The sequence below is a fragment of the Oncorhynchus keta genome, chromosome 10 (genome assembly GCF_023373465.1).
Source record: "Oncorhynchus keta strain PuntledgeMale-10-30-2019 chromosome 10, Oket_V2, whole genome shotgun sequence".
In the NCBI taxonomy this organism is placed as follows: Eukaryota; Metazoa; Chordata; class Actinopteri; order Salmoniformes; family Salmonidae; genus Oncorhynchus; species Oncorhynchus keta.
In genome coordinates this window covers 949,378-970,942 of record NC_068430.1, presented here as the reverse complement: position 1 = coordinate 970,942, position 21,565 = coordinate 949,378, and the positions used below count along the sequence as shown (strand labels likewise).

Below are 21,565 nucleotides of genomic sequence, written 5' to 3'. Positions count from 1 at the left end.
AGTACGTTACCAATTACAATTCACATGATACAGTATGTTACCAATTACAATTCATATGATACAGTATGTTACCAATTACAATTCATATGATACAGTACGTTACCAATTACAATTCATACGATACAGTATGTTACCAATTACAATTCATATGATACAGTATGTTACCAATTACAATTCATATGATACAGTATGTTACCAATTACAATTCATATGATACAGTATGTTACCAATTACAATTCATATGATACAGTATGTTACCAATTACAATTCACATGATACAATATGTTACGGATTGTAACTCGTACAATATGTTACGGATTTGGAGAGCGTATGACATGTTGTGAATTCCAATTTGTTGTTGCTAACGTTAGCTAGTCGAGGTGTTAGGCAGGGACGCCAACCGCTGAGGGCCCAGAAAGGTGACACTTTTTTTTGTTGCACTGAAACATACAATAAATCTCTGCTAGGGGGGGGGGGGGAATGCAGGTTTTAACTAATTAAACAACAAATATATATCATCTACATGATCAGTCTCTGTGTGTCAAATAACCAGTGGTTCATGTGAACCGAACTCACAGCTAAGACAATGTAAAGAAAACCAATTCAATGTTATGTGTTGCCTAAACTTTACTGCAAATGACACAAGTCTTGAGAAAATACAATACACTAATATTGGAGTTACCATGACAGCCTTTATAATAGAACGCTTGTGACCACACACACACATGTAAATGTTGCACTTGGGGGCCCATCTTAAAGTAGAAATATAATGAAACAAACAGGCTTTCTATTGTTGCTCTATTATAGTGGCCACGATAGTAGACATCGATCAGGTGCACAAGGCTACATGTGTGCAAAAATAACATTCACTGAGTATATATTTTTTAATAATCTCCCCCTCACTCACACACACACACACACACACACACACACACACACACACACACACACACACACACACACACACACACACACACACACACACACACACACACACACACACACACACACACACACACGTGTTACTGTCAATTTCAACACAACAAAAAGCAATATCTTTAGGCTACACATTATTACATTGTACACGTTCTGCCTGTGGCCATTTGTTCGACAACGTGCCAGCAGAGCATGAGACCCTTTTGTTGCCATAATTGATCTCTTTCAGGCAGAGAGTAACACCTGACAACCCTTCTATCCACTGTATTGAAGAAGTGAGGGAACGTGTGTGTTGTTCCGTTCACCTCTATAGAGGCATCCGGCTTAAACCAGGTGAGGCTCCAGCTACACTTGGTCCCAGAATCCACCTGTTTAACAAGCAACGCCTCATTTTCACCTAATTCTCTCGTTCTGAAAATGAACCGCATAGTGTAGAGGGAAAACATCTGTTCACAGGTAGTAGTTAGTTCGTTAGCTAACTATAACTAGTTAACATTATTTTTTATTTTTTTTACCTTTATTTAACTAGGCAGTTAAGAACAAATTCTTATTTTCACGCAGATTGCCGGGGTTTAGTAAGCAATTAACGCGTTATAACTTGAGGAACGGCAAGGAGTCATTTACCAGTTAATACTATGGCAAATTAGTTAGGTTACTAATGTTTGCTCATTTCATGTTGTAACGTTAGCGAGCTAACATTAGCTGTCGGACTTTATTAGCAAGCTAATTTTCACACCATAAACTAAATTATTTGATCAGTAAAGTTGGCTAATGTTGCTCAACATTTCTCTGGCTAGCTAGCGGAGAATTCGATCCAGCTAGCAAGATACTTAAAATACTCGTTCCACCACACTTTCTCCCTCACCTCAAACTTTCCAAATGTCAGTTGTTTTTCGGTTACAGCTCATGAAGTACGCTTTATCACCTTCTCACCCCCGTCTCAGTGGTCAGGCTTCTCCTCTCCTGTTACCTGTTCATTATCGTTCAGGGGACGCGCTGTTGTAACCTTCTCCCCTAACGTTACCTGTTCATTATCATTCAGGGGACGTGCTGCTGTAACCTTCTCCCCTAACGTTACCTGTTCATTATCGTTCAGGGGACGTGCTGCTGTATCCTTCTCCCCTACCGTTACCTCGTTGTTATCGTTCAGGGGACGCGCTGTTGTAACCTTCTCACCTAACGTTACCTGTTCATTATCGTTCAGGGGACGTGCTGCTGTATCCTTCTCACCTAACATTACCTCGTTGTTATCGTTCAGGGGACGTGCTGCTGTAACCTTCTCACCTATCGTTACCTCGTTGTTATCGTTCAGGGGACGTGCTGTTGTAACCTTCTCCCCTACCGTTACCTCGTTGTTATCGTTCAGGGGAGGTGCTGCTGTAACCTTCTCCCCTACCGTTACCTCGTTGTTATCGTTCAGGGGAGGTGCTGCTGTAACCTTCTCCCCTACCGTTACTTCGTTGTTATCGTTCAGGGGAGGTGCTGCTGTAACCTTCTCCCCTACCGTTACCTCGTTGTTATCGTTCAGGGAGGTGCTGTTGTAACCTTCTCCCTAACGTTACCTCGTTGTTATCGTTCAGGGAGGTGCTGCTGTAACCTTCTCCCTAACGTTACCTCGTTGTTATCGTTCAGGGGACGTGCTGTTGTAACCTTCTCCCCTACCGTTACCTCGTTGTTATCGTTCAGGGGACGCGCTGTTGTAACCTTCTCCCCTACCGTTACCTCGTTGTTATCGTTCAGGGGACGTGCTGCTGTAACCTTCTCCCCTACCGTTACCTCGTTGTTATCGTTCAGGGGAGGTGCTGCTGTAACCTTCTCCCCTACCGTTACCTCGTTGTTATCGTTCAGGGGAGGTGCTGCTGTAACCTTCTCCCCTACCGTTACTTCGTTGTTATCGTTCAGGGGAGGTGCTGCTGTAACCTTCTCCCCTAACGTTACCTCGTTGTTATCGTTCAGGGGACGTGCTGTTGTAACCTTCTCCCCTACCGTTACCTCGTTGTTATCGTTCAGGGGAGGTGCTGCTGTAACCTTCTCCCCTACCGTTACCTCGTTGTTATCGTCCAGGGGACGTGCTGTTGTAACCTTCTCCCCTACCGTTACCTCGTTGTTATCGTTCAGGGGACGTGCTGTTGTAACCTTCTCCCCTACCGTTACCTCGTTGTTATCGTTCAGGGGACGCGCTGCTGTAACCTTCTCCCCTAACGTTACCTCGTTGTTATCGTTCAGGGGACGTGCTGTTGTAACCTTCTCCCCTACCGTTACCTCGTTGTTATCGTCCAGGGGACGTGCTGTTGTAACCTTCTCCCCTACCGTTACCTCGTTGTTATCGTTCAGGGGAGGTGCTGTTGTAACCTTCTCCCCTACCGTTACCTCGTTGTTATCGTTCAGGGGACGCGCTGTTGTAACCTTCTCCCCTACCGTTACCTCGTTGTTATCGTTCAGGGGACGCGCTGCTGTAACTGACAAGCTGCCTTTCCAAAGACTCGCTGATGCTGTAACTAGTCAGTTGGTTGCCTCTTCTTTCTTCAGCTGCGCTGCATTCTGTTGTTATGTGAACGATTGGCTGAGCCTTGGACACAGCCAGTATTGCCCCGCCCCCTACCACAAAAGTGTTATCATTGGATCTACACAAATCACGTAGGTCACCTATTTTGGATTCAAAATGGCGAATTTCACTGAAAGTTGACGAGTTTGCATCCCTGGTTATTTAAGACAAAGGTTAGGAATTAGGTTAAAGGGTTAGGGTTAACTAAAAGGGTTAAGGTTAGAGTTAGGAGAAAGGTTAGGTAACACGCTAAGAAGTTGCAACGTAGCTAATATTGCATGTGATGAGATTCGAACACACAACCTTTGGCTTGCTAGACGTTATCTGCCCGACCTACCACCCTCCGTTCATTTTTGCCTTTAGCAACCTCTTGTCTTATGTAACCATACCAAACATAATATATCATAGGAAATGTAAATACAGACACTGAATTTAGTATGTTACGTTTAGTCTATGAGACCAGGCTGAGGAATAGAACATAGTTTGGGCTTTAGTGGATTCGTAGGCTAACAGGTAGTCTAGAACAGAATATATTATACACTCTTAGAACATGAAGGGTTATAAAAGGGTTATTTGACTGTCCCCATAGGAGAACACTTTTTCGGCAACGTAGCCTCGTGGTTAGAGCGTTGGACTAGTAACCGGAAGGTTGTGAGTTCAAACCCCCGAGCTGACAAGGTACAAATCTGTCGTTCTGCCCCTGAACAGGCAGTTAACCCACTGTTCCCAGGCCGTCATTGAAAATAAGAATATGTTCTTAACTGACTTGCCTGGTTAAATAAAGGTAAAAAAAAATATATTAAAAAATAAATAAAAAAATCGGGAAGGGGATTTATCTGGAACCTTTGGGAATAACGAAAAATAATTTTGTTCGAGACTGCACCTTTTTTCCAAGAGTGTAGAATAGAATACGGAAATATCACAATTAAAGAGCACAGAAGCGAAGTCTCACCTTCCAGGTAAAAAGCCTTGGAGCCGTCATCCCGGAGCTTTTGCAGCAGCAAGCCGAGGACAGAGCTCACCAGCCCGGTCTCCTGCCAGTCCGTAGTGGCCTCGTCGTAGAGAAGAATCATGTCCGTTTTGCACCGCTTTACGAATTTCTCCTTATCCTCGTTGTTAGGAATGATGGACCGGATCGGTAGATTCCCCTTCTTTAGTCTCCGCAGCATCAAACCGGGAATCGCCAGATTGATGGCCGACTCTATGTGTGAAGATTCGTAGAGCTCGTGCGATCGGCAGTCCAGCAGCAGTAGCGAGCTCACCCCGAGCCCGGACTCAAGTTCCTCTTGAAGCCATTCCACACTTTTACTCGACATCATCTCTGTCACGACCCGGGAACCTTTCCAACGAGTAATTTTCATTAGGGAAATATAGATGCGGCTCTTTGCACTAACACGCGGGCCAAACAAAAATTAATCACGGCGCTAAACTTCTACTCGTATGGATATGGACAGAACCACGTCCGTCCGCTCTGATCCCGGTCGTCCCACGATACAGCAGCAGCTCACCCGGACTGGTAGACGGAATCAACACACCACCGGGCTTCATTCAACACATTAACGATATTCTCTCAGACCGTTTGATACTGCGTCCCATTACTGAAAAGACCCTATAGGCTAAGTGTTGTCTGGTTTTATAAATCTGATCAAAATGTGGCTTCCAGGGGAATCATAACTACAGCACATTATTTTTGGACATTTGCCTTTCGACCGCCTCCCGTGTGTCATTTCCAGTAACCGCTATGAGAGGCCGACCGAAGTAAAAGGAGTATGCAGACCGGAGGGTATGTCACTGAAGGAGAAGGAGGAGTTGGGGAACAGTTAAAGACGCAGCGCACAGCGGAGCGGAGTGGAAAGTGTTTCGGACATCATGTTCCCTCTATGTCTCTCGCCACTTGAATAGCACACAAAATGGCCTAAAATATGTGCCTGATACTTAATTCAACCTGTTCGGATTCCGGGGAATCCGGAGAAGTCTCTTGGGATCTCCGAATGCATAATTTGCATAATTGCGTAGAGAAACATTTCGGGCAACCTCTGGCACAGAGGCAATTATTCCATGCCAATGTACCATCCATCTCCTCCTCCATCTCCTCCCCCAACTCCTCCCCCATCTCTTCCTCCATCTCTTCCTCCATCTCCTCCTCCATCTCCTCCCCCAACTCCTCCCCCCACTCCCCCATCTCTTCCTCCATCTCTTCCTCCATCTCTTCCTCCATCTCCTCCTCCATCTCCTCCCCCATCTCCTCCTCCATCTCCTCCTCCATCTCCTCCCCCAACTCCTCCTCCATCTCCTCCCCCATCTCTTCCTCCATCTCTTCCTCCATCTCTTCCTCCATCTCTCCCCATCATCTCCATCTCCTCCCCATCTCCTCCTCCATCTCCTCCCCATCTCCTCCTCCATCTCCTCCCCCATCTCCCCATCTCCTCCTCCATCTCCTCCCTCCATCCATCTCCATCTCCTCCCCATCTCCTCCTCCATCTCCTCCTCCATCTCCTCCTCCATCTCCTCCCCATCTCTCCTCCATCTCCTCCCCCATCTCCTCCTCCATCTCCTCCCCCATCTCTCCTCCATCTCCTCCCCATCTCTCCTCCTCCATCCTCCATCTCCCCCATCTCCTCCCCATCTCTTCCTCCATCTCTTCCTCCATCTCCTCCCCCATCTCCTCCTCCATCTCCTCCCCCATCTCTTCCTCCATCTCCTCCCCCATCTCCTCCTCCATCTCTTCCTCCATCTCTTCCTCCATCTCCTCCTCCTCCATCTCTTCCTCCATCACTGGACCATAACAATACAATTAGCTCAGATTGTCCCTTCTAAACATTCACATACATGCCTTTCAGATTGCAATAGGCCTATAATAATGAGATTAGAAACAAAGGACAATGGGTAATTGACAGGGTTGGATCCTCTTTAACAGATCTGCCACTTTCCCTCTCTTCCCTCCCCTCTATCTCACCCCTCCCTCCCCTCTATCTCACCCCCTCCCTCCCCTCTATCTCCCTCCCCTCTCTCTATCTCACCCCCTCCCTCCCCTCTATCTCTCTCCCCTCTCTCTCTCTCTCACCCCTCCCTCCCCTCTCTCTCTCACCCCTCCCTCCCCTCTCTCTCTCACCCCTCCCTCTCTCTCTCACCCCCCCTCTATCTCACCCCCTCCCTCCCCTCTATCTCTCACCCCTCCCTCCCCCTCTCTCTCTCTCACCCCTCCCTCCCCTCTATCTCACCCCCTCCCTCCCCTCTATCTCTCTCTCACCCCTCCCTCCCCTCCCTCTCACCCCCTCCCTCCCCTCTCTCTCTCTCTCACCCCTCCCTCCCCTCTCTCTCACCCCCTCCCTCCCCTCTCTCTCACCCCCTCCCTCCCCTCTCTCTCACCCCCTCCCTCCCACCCCCCCCCCTCTCTCTCTCACCCCCTCCCTCCCCTCTCTCTCTCACCCCCCTCCCTCCCTCTCTCTCTCACCCCCTCCCTCCCCTCTCTCTCTCACCCCTCCCTCCCCCTCTCTCTCACCACCTCCCTCCCCTCTCTCACCCCTCCCTCACCCCCTCTCTCTCTCACCACCTCCCTCCCCCTCTCTCTCACCCCTCCCTCCCTCTCTCTCACCACCTCCCTCCCTCTCTCTCTCACCCCTCCCTCCCTCTCTCTCTCACCCCCTCCCTCCCCTCTCTCTCTCACCCCCTCCCTCCCCCTCTCTCTCACCACCTCCCTCCCCCCTCTCTCACCCCTCCCTCCCCCTCTCTCTCACCACCTCCCTCCCCTCTCTCTCACCACCTCCCTCCCTCTCTCTCACCCCCTCCCTCCCCCCTCTCTCTCACCACCTCCCTCCCCTCTCTCACCCCTCCCTCCCATCTCTCTCACCCCCTCCCTCCCTCTCTCTCTCTCTCTCTGTCACCCACCCGACCTGAGAAGACTAGTCATTATGAATGGACCGCCCTGATTGAAAGGAAAAAACAATCTCATGGTTGATAAAATCCTATGGTGAAATCTGAAATTAACTTGTCGTTGACCACAATATTACATTACATTCTAATCAATTCTATTTTTTTATTTTACCTTTATTTAACTAGTTAAGAACAAATTCTTATTTTCAATGACGGTCTGGGAACAGTGGGTTAACTGCCTGTTCAGGGGCAGAACGACAGATTTGTACCTTGTCAGCTCGGGGGTTTGAACTTGCAACTTTCTGGTTTCTAGTCCAACGCTCTAACCACTAGGCTACCCTGCCGCCGTAACAATGTATTTACAAAGAAGTTACATATTTGCCAAGTACAGTGTTATGACTTTTCTACTCATTTGGACGTCTAAGTAGCAGTTGTCGCTCACATCCAGTGGTGAAGAGAGAAAGGTTTGTTTTTACAGCTGCAGGACAGAAGGCATAGAGACTGTTTTTACACTCACAGCTGCAGGACAGAAAGCATAGAGACTGTTTTTACACTCACAGCTGCAGGACAGAAAGCATAGAGACTGTTTTTACACTCACAGCTGCAGGACAGAAAGCATAGAGACTGTTTTTACACTCACAGCTGCAGGACAGAAAGCATAGAGACTGTTTTTACACTCACAGCTGCAGGACAGAAAGCATAGAGACTGTTTTTACACTCACAGCTGCAGGACAGAAGGCATAGAGACTGTTTTTACACTCACAGCTGCAGGACAGAAGGCATAGAGACTGTTTTTACACTCACAGCTGCAGGACAGAAAGCATAGAGACTGTTTTTACACTCACAGCTGCAGGACAGAAGGCATAGAGACTGTTTTTACACTCACAGCTGCAGGACAGAAAGCATAGAGACTGTTTTTACACTCACAGCTGCAGGACAGAAAGCATAGAGACTGTTTTTACACTCACAGCTGCAGGACAGAAAGCATAGAGACTGTTTTTACACTCACAGCTGCAGGACAGAAGGCATAGAGACTGTTTTTACACTCACAGCTGCAGGACAGAAAGCATAGAGACTGTTTTTACACTCACAGCTGCAGGACAGAAAGCATAGAGACTGTTTTTACACTCACAGCTGCAGGACAGAAAGCATAGAGACTGTTTTTACACTCACAGCTGCAGGACAGAAAGCATAGAGACTGTTTTTACACTCACAGCTGCAGGACAGAAAGCATAGAGACTGTTTTTACACTCACAGCTGCAGGACAGAAGGCATAGAGACTGTTTTTACACTCACAGCTGTAGGACAGAAAGCATAGAGACTGTTTTTACACTCACAGCTGCAGGACAGAAGGTATAGAGACTGTTTTTACACTCACAGCTGCAGGACAGAAAGCATAGAGACTGTTTTTACACTCACAGCTGCAGGACAGAAAGCATAGAGACTGTTTTTACACTCACAGCTGTAGGACAGAAAGCATAGAGACTGTTTTTACACTCACAGCTGCAGGACAGAAGGCATAGAGACTGTTTTTACACTCACAGCTGCAGGACAGAAAGCATAGAGACTGTTTTTACACTCACAGCTGCAGGACAGAAAGCATAGAGACTGTTTTTACACTCACAGCTGCAGGACAGAAAGCATAGAGACTGTTTTTACACTCACAGCTGCAGGACAGAAAGCATAGAGACTGTTTTTACACTCACAGCTGCAGGACAGAAAGCATAGAGAGCCACAGGCAGCAGACAATGCCTCTTTATCCCTCGGTCCCAATGACTTAACATTTACTCCAGACTCTGACAGCTAACTCTTGTGTTTCCATCCCTCTCTTCCCAACCCCCCCCCCTCCATGAACAATAAGTTACAGACTTACCCACTGAGCGCTGAAGCTACTAGCAACTGTTAGCCTCTCAACAGTAAGTTACAGACTTACCCACTGAGCGCTGAAGCTACTAGCTACTGTTAGCCTCTCAACAGTAAGTTACAGACTTACCCACTGAGCGCTGAAGCTACTAGCTACTGTTAGCCTCTCAACAGTAAGTTACAGACTTACCCACTGAGCGCTGAAGCTACTAGCTACTGTTAGCCTCTCAACAGTAAGTTACAGACTTACCCACTGAGCGCTGAAGCTACTAGCTACTGTTAGCCTCTTAACAGTAAGTTACAGACTTACTCACTGAGCGCTGAAGCTACTAGCTACTGTTAGCCTCTCAACAGTGAGTTACAGATTTACCCACTGAGCATTGACGCTACTACCTACTGTTAGCCTCTCAACAGTAAGTTACAGATTTACCCACTGAGCATTGACGCTACTAGCTACTGTTAGCCTCTCAACAGTAAGTTACAGATTTACCCACTGAGCATTGACGCTACTACCTACTGTTAGCCTCTCAACAATAAGTTACAGACTTACCCACTCTGCACTGACGCTACTACCTACTGTTAGCCTCTCAACAATAAGTTACAGACTTACCCACTGAGCGCTGAAGCTACTAGCTACTGTTAGCCTCTCAACAGTAAGTTACAGACTTACCCACTGAGCTCTGAATCTACTAGCTACTGTTAGCCTCTCAACAGTAAGTTAAAGATTTACCCACTGAGCGCTGAAGCTACTAGCTACTGTTAGCCTCTCAACAGTAAGTTACAGACTTACCCACTGAGCGCTGAAGCTACTAGCTACTGTTAGCATCTCAACAGTAAGTTACAGATTTAGCCCTGGCTAAATGTACAGACCAAGAAGAATTGTACAGAATCTTGTTCAATTACCTTTGGGTTTTTGGGAATGATTTGAATCTGTTTGACCTGTCGTAGGGCAAGGAGTTTCTCCTGTAATAGGGCCAGGAGTTTGTCTTGACCATGTGATTGGACCAAGAAAAAAAAACAGGTCCTAGTTATACACTAGAAGGGCCCAGAGTTTAAACCTCCGGGTCTTAGTTAGACGCTAGAAGGAACCAGAATTTTCCCTGAACAGACTCCATTAGTTCTGCTGTCTTTTTGTCTAGACACAGTATAATTTAGGCAGTAGAATGGGCCTTACTGAAGAGATCAATGACTTTCAACATGGCACCATCATAGGATGCCACCTTTCCAACAAGTCAGTTCATCAAATGTATTTCCTGCTGGAGCTGCCCCGGTTAACTGTAAGTGCTGTTATTGTGAAGTGGAAACGTCTTGGAGCAACAACGGCTCAGACACGAAGTGGTAGGCCACACAAGCTCACAGAACAGGACCACCGAGTGCTGAAACGTGTAGCTCGTAACAAATGTCTGTCCTCGGTTGCAACACTGCAAAACGAGTTCCAAACTGCCTCTGGAAGCAACTCCAGCACAATAACTTTTCATCGTGGAGCTTCATGAAATGGGTTTCCATGGCCGAGCAGCCGCACACAAGCCTAAGATCACCATGGGCAATGCCAAGCGTCGGCTGGAGTGGTTTAAAGCTCAGTGGACTCAGTGGAAATGCGTGGTGGAATGACGAATCACGCTTCACCATCTGGCAGTCCGACAGACAAATCTGGGTTTGGGTAATACATTAACTAATGTACACCCCCACAGAAAACCAAACACAGATCCCACAACTTCAATGGAAGTTCCTCTGTCTGCAGTTGGACTGACTATCCCCTTCATCAGTAAAGTCCCTGCAGTTGGACTGACTATCCCCTTCATCAGTAAAGTCCCTGCAGTTGGACTGACTAGCCCCTTCATCAGTAAAGTCCCTGCAGTTGGACTGACTAGCCCCTTCATCAGTAAAGTCCCTGCAGTTGGACTGACTAGCCCCTTCATCAGTAAAGTCCCTGCAGTTGGACTGACTAGCCCCTTCATCAGTAAAGTCCCTGCAGTTGGACTGACTAGCCCCTTCATCAGTAAAGTCCCTGCAGTTGGACTGACTAGCCCCTTCATCAGTAAAGTCCCTGCAGTTGGACTGACTAGCCCCTTCATCAGTAAAGTCCCTGCAGTTGGACTGACTAGCCCCTTCATCAGTAAAGTCCCTGCAGTTGGACTGACTAGCCCATTTATCAGTAAAGTCCCTGCAGTTGGACGGACTAGCCCATTTATCAGTAAAGTCCCTGCAGTTGGACTGACTAGCCCATTTATCAGTAAAGTCCCTGCAGTTGGACTGACTAGCCCCTTGAACAGTAGATAGGGGAGGAGATGGAGGAGGAGATGGAGGAGATGGGGGAGGAGATGGAGGAGATGGGGGAGGCGATGGAGGAGGAGACGTAGGAGGAGATGGGGGAGGAGATGGGGGAGGAGAAGGAGGAGGAGATGGGGGAGGAGATGGGGGAGGAGAAGGAGGAGGAGAAGGAGGAGGAGGAGGAGATGGAGGAGGAGATGGAGGAGGAGATGGGGGAGGAGATGGGGAGGAGATGGAGGAGGAGATGGGGAGGAGATGGGGAGGAGATGGGGGAGTATGTGGGGAGATGGAGGAGGAGATGGGGAGGAGATGGGGGAGTATGTGGGGGAGATGGAGAGATGTGGGAGGAGATGGAGGAGAAGATGGGGGAGAAGATGGAGGAGGAGATGGGGGAGGAGGAGGAGAAGGAGGAGGAGGAGATGGGGAGGAGGAGATGGGGAGGAGATGGGGAGGAGATGGGGAGGAGATGGGGAGGAGATGGGGGAGGAGATGGGGAGGAGATGGAGGAGGAGATGGGGGAGATGGAGGAGATGTGGGAGGAGATGGGGAGATGGAGGAGATGTGGGAGGAGATGGAGGAGGAGATGGGGGAGATGGGGGAGGAGATGGAGGAGGAGATGGGGGAGATGGGGGAGGAGATGGAGGAGGAGATGGAGGAGGAGATGGGGGAGGAGAAGGAGGAGGAGGAGGAGGAGGAGGAGGAGGAGATGGAGGAGGAGATGTGGGAGGAGATGGAGGAGGAGATGGGGAGGAGATGGAGGAGAAGATGGAGGAGGAGATGGGGGAGGAGGAGATGGAGGAGGAGATGGAGAAAGAGATGGAGGAGGAGATGGAGAAAGAGATGGAGGAGGAGATGAGATGGAGAAAGAGATGGAGGAGGAGATGGAGGAGGAGATGGAGGAGGAGATGGAGGAGGAGATGGAGGAAGAGATGGACGAGGAGATGGAGAAAGAGATGGAGGAGGAGATGGAGAAAGAGATGGAGGAGGAGATGGAGGAGGAGATGGAGGAGTAGATGATGGAGGAGATGGGGGAGGAGATGGGGGAGGAGATGGGGGAGGAGATGGGGGAGGAGATGGAGGAGATGGAGGGGGAGATGGAGGAGGAGATGGGGAGGAGATGGGGGAGGAGATGGAGGAAGAGATGGAGGAAGAGATGGGGAAGAGATGGGGGAGGAGATGGAGGAGGAGATGGAGGAAGAGATGGAGGAGGAGATGGAGGAGGAGATGGAGGAGTAGATGATGGAGGAGATGGGGGAGGAGATGGGGGAGGAGATGGGGGAGGAGATGGGGGAGGAGATGGAGGAGGAGATGGAGGAGGAGATGGAGGAGGAGATGGAGGAAGAGATGGAGGAGGAGATGGAGGAGGAGATGGGGGAGGAGATGGAGGAGGAGATGGGGAGGAGATGGAGGAGGAGATGGAGGAGGAGATGGAGGAGGAGATGGGGGAGGAGATGGAGGAGGAGATGGAGGAGGAGATGGAGGAGGAGATGGAGGAGGAGATGGAGGAGGAGATGGAGGAGGAGATGGAGGAGGAGATGGGGGAGGAGATGGAGGAGGAGATGGAGGAGGAGATGGAGGAGGAGATGGAGGAGGAGATGGAGGAGGAGATGGGGAGGAGGAGATGGGGAGGAGAAGGAGGAGGAGGAGATGGGGGAGGAGATGGGGAGGAGATGGGGAGGAGATGGGGGAGGAAATGGGGGAGGTAGATGGGGGAGTAGATGGGGGAGGAGATGGGGGAGGAGATGGGGGAGATGGAGAAGATGTGGGAGGAGATGGAGGAGGAGATGGGGGAGGAGATGGGGGAGGAGATGGAGGAGGAGATGGAGGAGGAGATGGGGGAGGAGAAGGAGGAGGAGAAGAAGGAGGAGGAGGAGGAGATGTGGGAGGAGATGGGGGAGGAGATGGAGGAGAAGATGGAGGAGGAGATGGAGGAGAAGATGGAGGAGGAGATGGAGGAAGAGATGGAGGAAGAGATGGAGGAGGAGATGGAGGAGGAGATGGGGAGGAGATGGAGGAGGAGGTGGGGGAGGAGATGGAGGAGGAGATGGAGGAGGAGATGGAGGAGGAGATGGGGGAGGAGATGGAAGAGGAGATGGAGGAGGAGATGGAGGAGGAGGTGGGGGAGGAGGTGGGGGAGGAGATGGAGGAGGAGATGGAGGAGGAGATGGAGGAGGAGGTGGGGGAGGAGATGGAGGAGGAGATGGAGGAGGAGGTGGGGGAGGAGATGGAGGAGGAGATGGAGGAGGAGATGGAGGAGGAGATGGAGGAGGAGATGGAGGAGGAGATGGAGGAGGAGATGGAGGAGGAGATGGAGGAGGAGATGGGGGAGGAGATGGGGGAGGAGATGGGGAGGAGATGGGGGAGGAGATGGAGGAGGAGATGGAGGAGGAGATGGAGGAGGAAGATGGAGGAGGAGATTGATAGAGGTTTAATAAGAAAAGGATCAGAAGGACGATGCCTTGACAGCGATCAGAGTGTAGAAAATCAGGAGAAGTTAGGTATTGGTTTGTCAGTGACGTCAATGATGTCAATGATGTATGAATAAACAAATGATTATGTCGGAAGAACAGGAATTCCCGAATAATCAGGAACAACCAGCCGTTGGGTCAGGAGTAGCTGAGAAGTAATCTGAGATTGGGGTTAAATCAGGACAGGACAGGACATGGCCACGCTCTGAGAGGAACACATTCCCTTCATGGTGTGTGTGTTTACTGCATTCCTCATTGTCAAAATCACCACTGTTATATCACCTTTTTAAAATATATATTTTTTTTGTCACCTTTATTTAACCAGGTAGGCGAGTTGAGAACAAGTTCTCATTTACAACTGCGACCTGGCCAAGATAAAGCAAAGCAGTGTGACAGAAACAACAACACAGAGTTACACATGGAATAAACAAACATACAGTCAATAGTACATTAGAAAACAGTGTGTGCAAATATACAGTGTGTGCAAATGGCATTAGGAGGTAAGGCAATAAATAGGCCAATAGTATCAAAGTAATTACAATTTAGCATTAACACTGGAGTGATAGATGAGCAGATGGTCATGTGCAAGTAGAAATACTGGTGAGCAAAAGGGCAGCAAAGTAAATAAAAACAATATGGGGATGAGGTAGGTAGATTGGGTGGGCTATTTACCGATGGACTATGTACAGCTGCAGCGATCAGTTAGCTGCTCAGATAGATGATGTTTAAAGTTGGTGAGGGAAATGTAAGTCTCCAGCTTCAGCGATTTTTGCAATTCGTTTCAGTCACAGGGAGCAGAGAACTGGAAGGAAAGGCGGCCAAATGAGGTGTTGGCTTTGGGGATGACCAGTGAGATATACCTGCAGGAGCGTGTACTACGGGTGGGTGTTGTTATGGTGACCAGTGAGCTAAGATAAGGCGCAGATTTACATAGCAAAGACTTATAGATGACCTGGAGCTAGTGGTTCTCGAATATGTACGAATATGTAGCGAGGGCCAGCCGACTAGAGCATACCGGTCGCAGTGGTAGGTGGTATAAGGTGCTTTAGTAACAAAGAGGACTGTGATAGACTACATCCAGTTTGCTGAGTTGAGTGTTGGAGGCTATTTTGTGAATGACATCGCCGAAATCGAGGATCGATAGGATAGTCAGTTTTACTAGGGTAAGTTTTGCGGCGTGAGTGAAGGAGGCTTTGTTGCGAAATAGAAAGCCACATCTAGATTTGATTTTGGATTGGAGATGCTTAATGTGGGTCTGGAAGGAGAGTTTTGTGTGAGGGACTCTCTCAGAGAATTCATTGATAGATACTGAAATGATCTGAGAGTCACAGGGTTGTGATAGAGCTCATATAATTAAAGATGGACTTTGTGGTAACTAACTCTGACTTGTGTGTGGTTTGCTCTCATGATTTGGTAAATAGAGGAAATTTCCACGACAGTTTACAGTCTAACCAGACACCTATATTATATTATTTATATTATTATATTACCTAGGTATTTGTAGTCCACATATTCTGTCAGAACCGTCCAGAGTAGTGATGCTAGTCGAGCAGGCGGGTGCGGGCAGCGAACGGTTGAAAAGCATGCATTTGGTTTTGCTAGCGTTTAAGAGCAGTTGGAGGCCACGGAAGGAGAGTTGTATGGTTTATATGGTGAACAGGTCAGAATGGAATGTGTATAGCTCTGAGTGTGTGTGTGTGTGTGCGCGGCGTGTGCGCGGCGTGTGCTTGTGCGTGTGTGCGTGCGTCTAGACACCACAGACTTCCTCCTTGGTTTTGGGTCAAAATCAGGCATAACAGCTTTCTGTGTGTGTGTGTGTGTGTGTGTGTGCGTGTGTGCTTCAGTGTGAGAGTCAGGGTTTCCGCTAGCAGGTAATAGTCGGCTTTTGGTTTGAAATACCAATCGATGAGAGAGCATGAGAGCTGCTGCTTCAGCTCATCAAAGTGAAACATTAACTTTTAGAAGCCAGTCATTGCACAACAATTTAAAATGCAATCGCGTTTTAAAAACTGTTTTGATGGCCACGATTAAAAATAGCTACTATTTTTATTTCGGAGATAGTAAGAATTTTGAAAACATTGTTTGAAATCTGAACGTTTTACTCTATATTATGAGGCATGTCTTAGGAGGACTGAGGGATATTCCCAGACTGATACTGCTGCCTCAGTGGTACAGAGAGAGAGAGAGAGGAGGAGGGGGTAGAGAGAGAGAGGGGAGGAAGGGGTAGAGAGAGAGAGGAGGAGGAGGGGGTACAGAGAGAGAGAGAGAGGAGGAGGGGGTAGAGAGCGAGAGAGGATGGGGGGGTAGCGAGAGAGAGAGGATGGGGGGGGTAGAGAGAGAGAAAGAGGAGGAGGGGGTAGAGAGAGAGAGAGAGGAGGAGGGGGTAGAGAGAGAGAGGAGGAGGGGTAGAGAGAGAGAGGAGGAGGGGGTAGAGAGAGAGAGGAGGAGGGGGTAGAGAGAGAGAGGAGGAGGGGGTAGAGAGAGGCGAGAGAGAGGCGAAAGAGAGAGAAAGCGAGAGAGAGAGAAAGCGAGAGAGAGAGAAAGCGAGAGAGAGAGAAAGCGAGAGAGAGAGAAAGCGAGACAGAGAGACAGCGAGACAGCGAGACAGCGAGACAGAGAGAGAGAGAGAGAGAGAGAGATTAAAAGAAGCAAGCACAGCATATTCCAGTATTCAGGGTTCATATGTGAATTATTCAACAGTGGCTGTGAGTTTCTGGCGAGTTTAGGGGTGCATCCAAAATGTTAGCCTATTCCCTATGTAGTGCACAACTTTTGACCAGTCATATGGGCCCTGGTCAAAAGTAGTGCACTATATAGGGAATAGGGTGCTGCATGCCATACATATACTCTAAGTGTATTTTAAAGAGCTGTAATACCAGGCAGGGATTTAATTTCTCAGAGCGTCTGTTCTGGTCATTATCTGGTCATTATTAATCATTATCTATTATCTGTGTTGTATCATTATTAATCATTATCTATTGTCCATGTTTTGTCCAAAGAAAAAGCAGTACTTAGTCGCTGTGATTGAGTCGGTTATCAGATAGTATGGAGTTATTCCTTTTCATGATATGTTACGATGAACTTCCATGATCTTCCTTGTAGAGCACTTTGTTCTCTTCGTGACCCAGACCACTCATTCAACATGATCTTCCTTGTAGAGCACTTTGTTCTCTCCGTGACCCAGACCACTCATTCAACATGAGATTGCTTGATTCAGTGAATGTTGTCTTTCTGAAATACTAATTTGTTAAATCTGGGAATTTTGGACTGAAGAAGTCCTACTAATCAATTGCTGCTTCGATACAGTTGAAGTCGGAAGTGTACATCCACTTAGGTTGGAGTCATTAAAACTAGTTTACATACACTTAGGTTGGAGTCATTAACACTAGTTTACATACACTGAGGTTGGAGTCATTAAAACTAGTTTACATACACTTAGAGTCATTAAAACTAGTTTACATACACTTAGGTTGGAGTCATTAAAACTAGTTTACATACACTTAGGTTGGAGTCATTAAAACTAGTTTACATACACTTAGGTTGGAGTCATTAAAACTAGTTTACATACACTTAGGTTGGAGTCATTAAAACTAGTTTACATACACTTAGGTTGGAGTCATTAAAACTAGTTTACATCCACTTAGGTTGGAGTCATTAAAACTAGTTTACATACACTTAGGTTAGAGTCATTAAAACTAGTTTACATACACTTAGGTTAGAGTCATTAAAACTAGTTTACATACACTTAGGTTAGAGTCATTAAAACTAGTTTACATACACTTAGGTTAGAGTCATTAAAACTAGTTTACATACACTTAGGTTGGAGTCATTAAAACTAGTTTACATACACTTAGGTTGGAGTCATTAAAACTAGTTTACATACACTGAGGTTGGAGTCATTAAAACTAGTTTACATACACTTAGGTTGGAGTCATTAAAACTAGTTTACATACACTGAGGTTAGAGTCATTAACACTAGTTTACATACACTTAGGTTGGAGTCATTAAAACTAGTGCACTTGTGCATGACACAAGTCATTTTTCCATCAATTGTTTACAGACAGATTATTTCACTTATAATTCACTGTATCACAATTCCAGTGGGTCAGAAGTTTACATATTTGCAAATTATGGTGGATATTCAGAACCACATTCCTGTAAAGATTAGAGAGGATCTCATGTTAAATACTGTTGTAGTAATATGGCTACAGGTTCATCTGCCTCACCTAAAGCCCATTCTGGTGGGAAGCTGCTATAGACCACCAAGTGCTAACAGTCAGTATCTGGATAACATGTGTGAAATGCTTGATAATGTTTGTGATTTAAACGGAGAGGTATATTTTCTGGGTGATTTAAATATCGACTGGCTTTCATCAAGCTGCCCACTCAAGGAAAAAGCTTCAAACTCTAACCAGTACCTGCAACCTGGTTCGGGTTATCAGTCAACCTACCAAGGGTAGTTACAAACAGCACAGGAATGAAATCCTCAACATGTATTGATCACATCTTCACTAATGCTGAAGAAATATGCTTTAAAGCAGTATCCAGATCCATCACAATATAGTAGCCATATCTAGGAAAATCAAAGTTCCAAAGGCTGGGCCTAATAATGTGTGTAAGAGGTTATACAATACGTTTTGTAGTCATTCTTAAATTGAATAATGTAAATAATATTTGTTGGTCTGTGGTGTGTGTAATGAGGAACAACCAGACGCTGCACTTGATACATTTATGAAATGGCTTATTCCCATTTAATAATAAGTATGCTCCCATTAAGAAAATGACTGTAAAAACTGTTGAATCCCTGTGGCTTGATGAGGAATTGAAAAATGGTTGAGAGGGATGAGGCAAAAGGCAAAATAAGTACTTCAAATTGATATATCATGTGACTAAACTGAACAAAAAGAATAAGGAACTACACAATACTAAACAGCCTAGACCGACTCAGTGGCCTTGTGGTTAGTGTGTCTGCCCTGAGATTACAGCCTAGACCGACTCGGTGGCCTTGTGGTTAGTGTGTCTGCCCTGAGATTACAGCCTAGACCGACTCGGTGGCCTTGTGGTTAGTGTGTCTGCCCTGAGATTACAGCCTAGACCGACTCAGTGGCCTTGTGGTTAGTGTGTCTGCCCTGAGATTACAGCCTAGACCGACTCAGTGGCCTTGTGGTTAGTGTGTCTGCCCTGAGATTACAGCCTAGACCGACTCAGTGGCCTTGTGGTTAGTGTGTCTGCCCTGAGATTACAGCCTAGACCGACTCAGTGGCCTTGTGGTTAGTGTGTCTGCCCTGAGATTACAGCCTAGACCGACTCGGTGGCCTTGTGGTTAGAGTGTCTGCCCTGAGATTACAGCCTAGACCGACTCAGTGGCCTTGTGGTTAGTGTGTCTGCCCTGAGATTACAGCCTAGACCGACTCGGTGGCCTTGTGGTTAGAGTGTCTGCCCTGAGATTACAGCCTAGACCGACTCAGTGGCCTTGTGGTTAGTGTGTCTGCCCTGAGATTACAGCCTAGACCGACTCAGTGGCCTTGTGGTTAGTGTGTCTGCCCTGAGATTACAGCCTAGACCGACTCGGTGGCCTTGTGGTTAGAGTGTCTGCCCTGAGATTACAGCCTAGACCGACTCAGTGGCCTTGTGGTTAGTGTGTCTGCCCTGAGATTACAGCCTAGACCGACTCAGTGGCCTTGTGGTTAGTGTGTCTGCCCTGAGATTACAGCCTAGACCGACTCAGTGGCCTTGTGGTTAGTGTGTCTGCCCTGAGATTACAGCCTAGACCGACTCAGTGGCCTTGTGGTTAGTGTGTCTGCCCTGAGATTACAGCCTAGACCGACTCAGTGGCCTTGTGGTTAGTGTGTCTGCCCTGAGATTACAGCCTAGACCGACTCAGTGGCCTTGTGGTTAGTGTGTCTGCCCTGAGATTACAGCCTAGACCGACTCAGTGGCCTTGTGGTTAGTGTGTCTGCCCTGAGATTACAGCCTAGACCGACTCGGTGGCCTTGTGGTTAGAGTGTCTGCCCTGAGATTACAGCCTAGACCGACTCAGTGGCCTTGTGGTTAGTGTGTCTGCCCTGAGATTACAGCCTAGACCGACTCGGTGGCCTTGTGGTTAGAGTGTCTGCCCTGAGATTACAGCCTAGACCGACTCAGTGGCCTTGTGGTTAGTGTGTCTGCCCTGAGATTACAGCCTAGACCGACTCAGTGGCCTTGTGGTTAGTGTGTCTGCCCTGAGATTACAGCCTAGACCGACTCGGTGGCCTTGTGGTTAGAGTGTCTGCCCTGAGATTACAGCCTAGACCGACTCAGTGGCCTTGTGGTTAGTGTGTCTGCCCTGAGATTACAGCCTAGACCGACTCAGTGGCCTTGTGGTTAGTGTGTCTGCCCTGAGATTACAGCCTAGACCGACTCAGTGGCCTTGTGGTTAGTGTGTCTGCCCTGAGATTACAGCCTAGACCGACTCAGTGGCCTTGTGGTTAGTGTGTCTGCCCTGAGATTACAGCCTAGACCGACTCAGTGGCCTTGTGGTTAGTGTGTCTGCCCTGAGATTACAGCCTAGACCGACTCAGTGGCCTTGTGGTTAGTGTGTCTGCCCTGAGATTACAGCCTAGACCGACTCAGTGGCCTTGTGGTTAGTGTGTCTGCCCTGAGATTACAGCCTAGACCGACTCAGTGGCCTTGTGGTTAGTGTGTCTGCCCTGAGATTACAGCCTAGACCGACACAGTGGCCTTGTGGTTAGAGTGTCTGCCCTGAGATTACAGCCTAGACCGACTCAGTGGCCTTGTGGTTAGTGTGTCTGCCCTGAGATTACAGCCTAGACCGACTCAGTGGCCTTGTGGTTAGTGTGTCTGCCCTGAGATTACAGCCTAGACCGACTCAGTGGCCTTGTGGTTAGTGTCTACCCTGAGATTACAGCCTAGACCGACTCGGTGGCCTTGTGGTTAGTGTGTCTGCCCTGAGATTACAGCCTAGACCGACTCAGTGGCCTTGTGGTTAGTGTGTCTGCCCTGAGATTACAGCCTAGACCGACTCAGTGGCCTTGTGGTTAGTGTGTCTGCCCTGAGATTACAGCCTAGCGACTCAGTGGCCTTGTGGTTAGACCGACTCAGTGGCCTTGTGGTTAGTGTGTCTGCCCTGAGATTACAGCCTAGACCGACTCAGTGGCCTTGTGGTTAGTGTGTCTGCCCTGAGATTACAGCCTAGACCGACTCGGTGGCCTTGTGGTTAGTGTGTCTGCCCTGAGATTACAGCCTAGACCGACTCAGTGGCCTTGTGGTTAGTGTGTCTGCCCTGAGATTACAGCCTAGACCGACTCAGTGGCCTTGTGGTTAGTGTCTGCCCTGAGATTACAGCCTAGACCGACTCGGTGGCCTTGTGGTTAGTGTGTCTGCCCTGAGATTACAGCCTAGACCGACTCAGTGGCCTTGTGGTTAGTGTGTCTGCCCTGAGATTACAGCCTAGACCGACTCAGTGGCCTTGTAGTTAGTGTGTCTGCCCTGAGATTACAGCCTAGACCGACTCAGTGGCCTTGTGGTTAGAGTGTCTGCCCTGAGATTACAGCCTAGACCGACTCAGTGGCCTTGTGGTTAGTGTGTCTGCCCTGAGATTACAGCCTAG

At 48.1% G+C, this 21,565-nt stretch overlaps 1 protein-coding gene across 1 annotated transcript in view; it reads right to left on the bottom strand.

Annotated features, from left to right (window-relative positions):
* Positions 1 to 5,321, bottom strand: part of LOC118389594 (dual specificity protein phosphatase 7-like) — a 33,662-nt gene extending 28,341 nt beyond the window's left edge. The window contains exon 1 of the mRNA XM_052526163.1: positions 4,434 to 5,321. Coding sequence (XP_052382123.1) covers positions 4,434 to 4,842 — 409 coding nt within the window. The 5' untranslated portion in view covers positions 4,843 to 5,321. The remainder of the gene's footprint in view (positions 1 to 4,433) is intronic.
* Between the last annotated feature and the right edge of the window lie 16,244 nt (positions 5,322 to 21,565).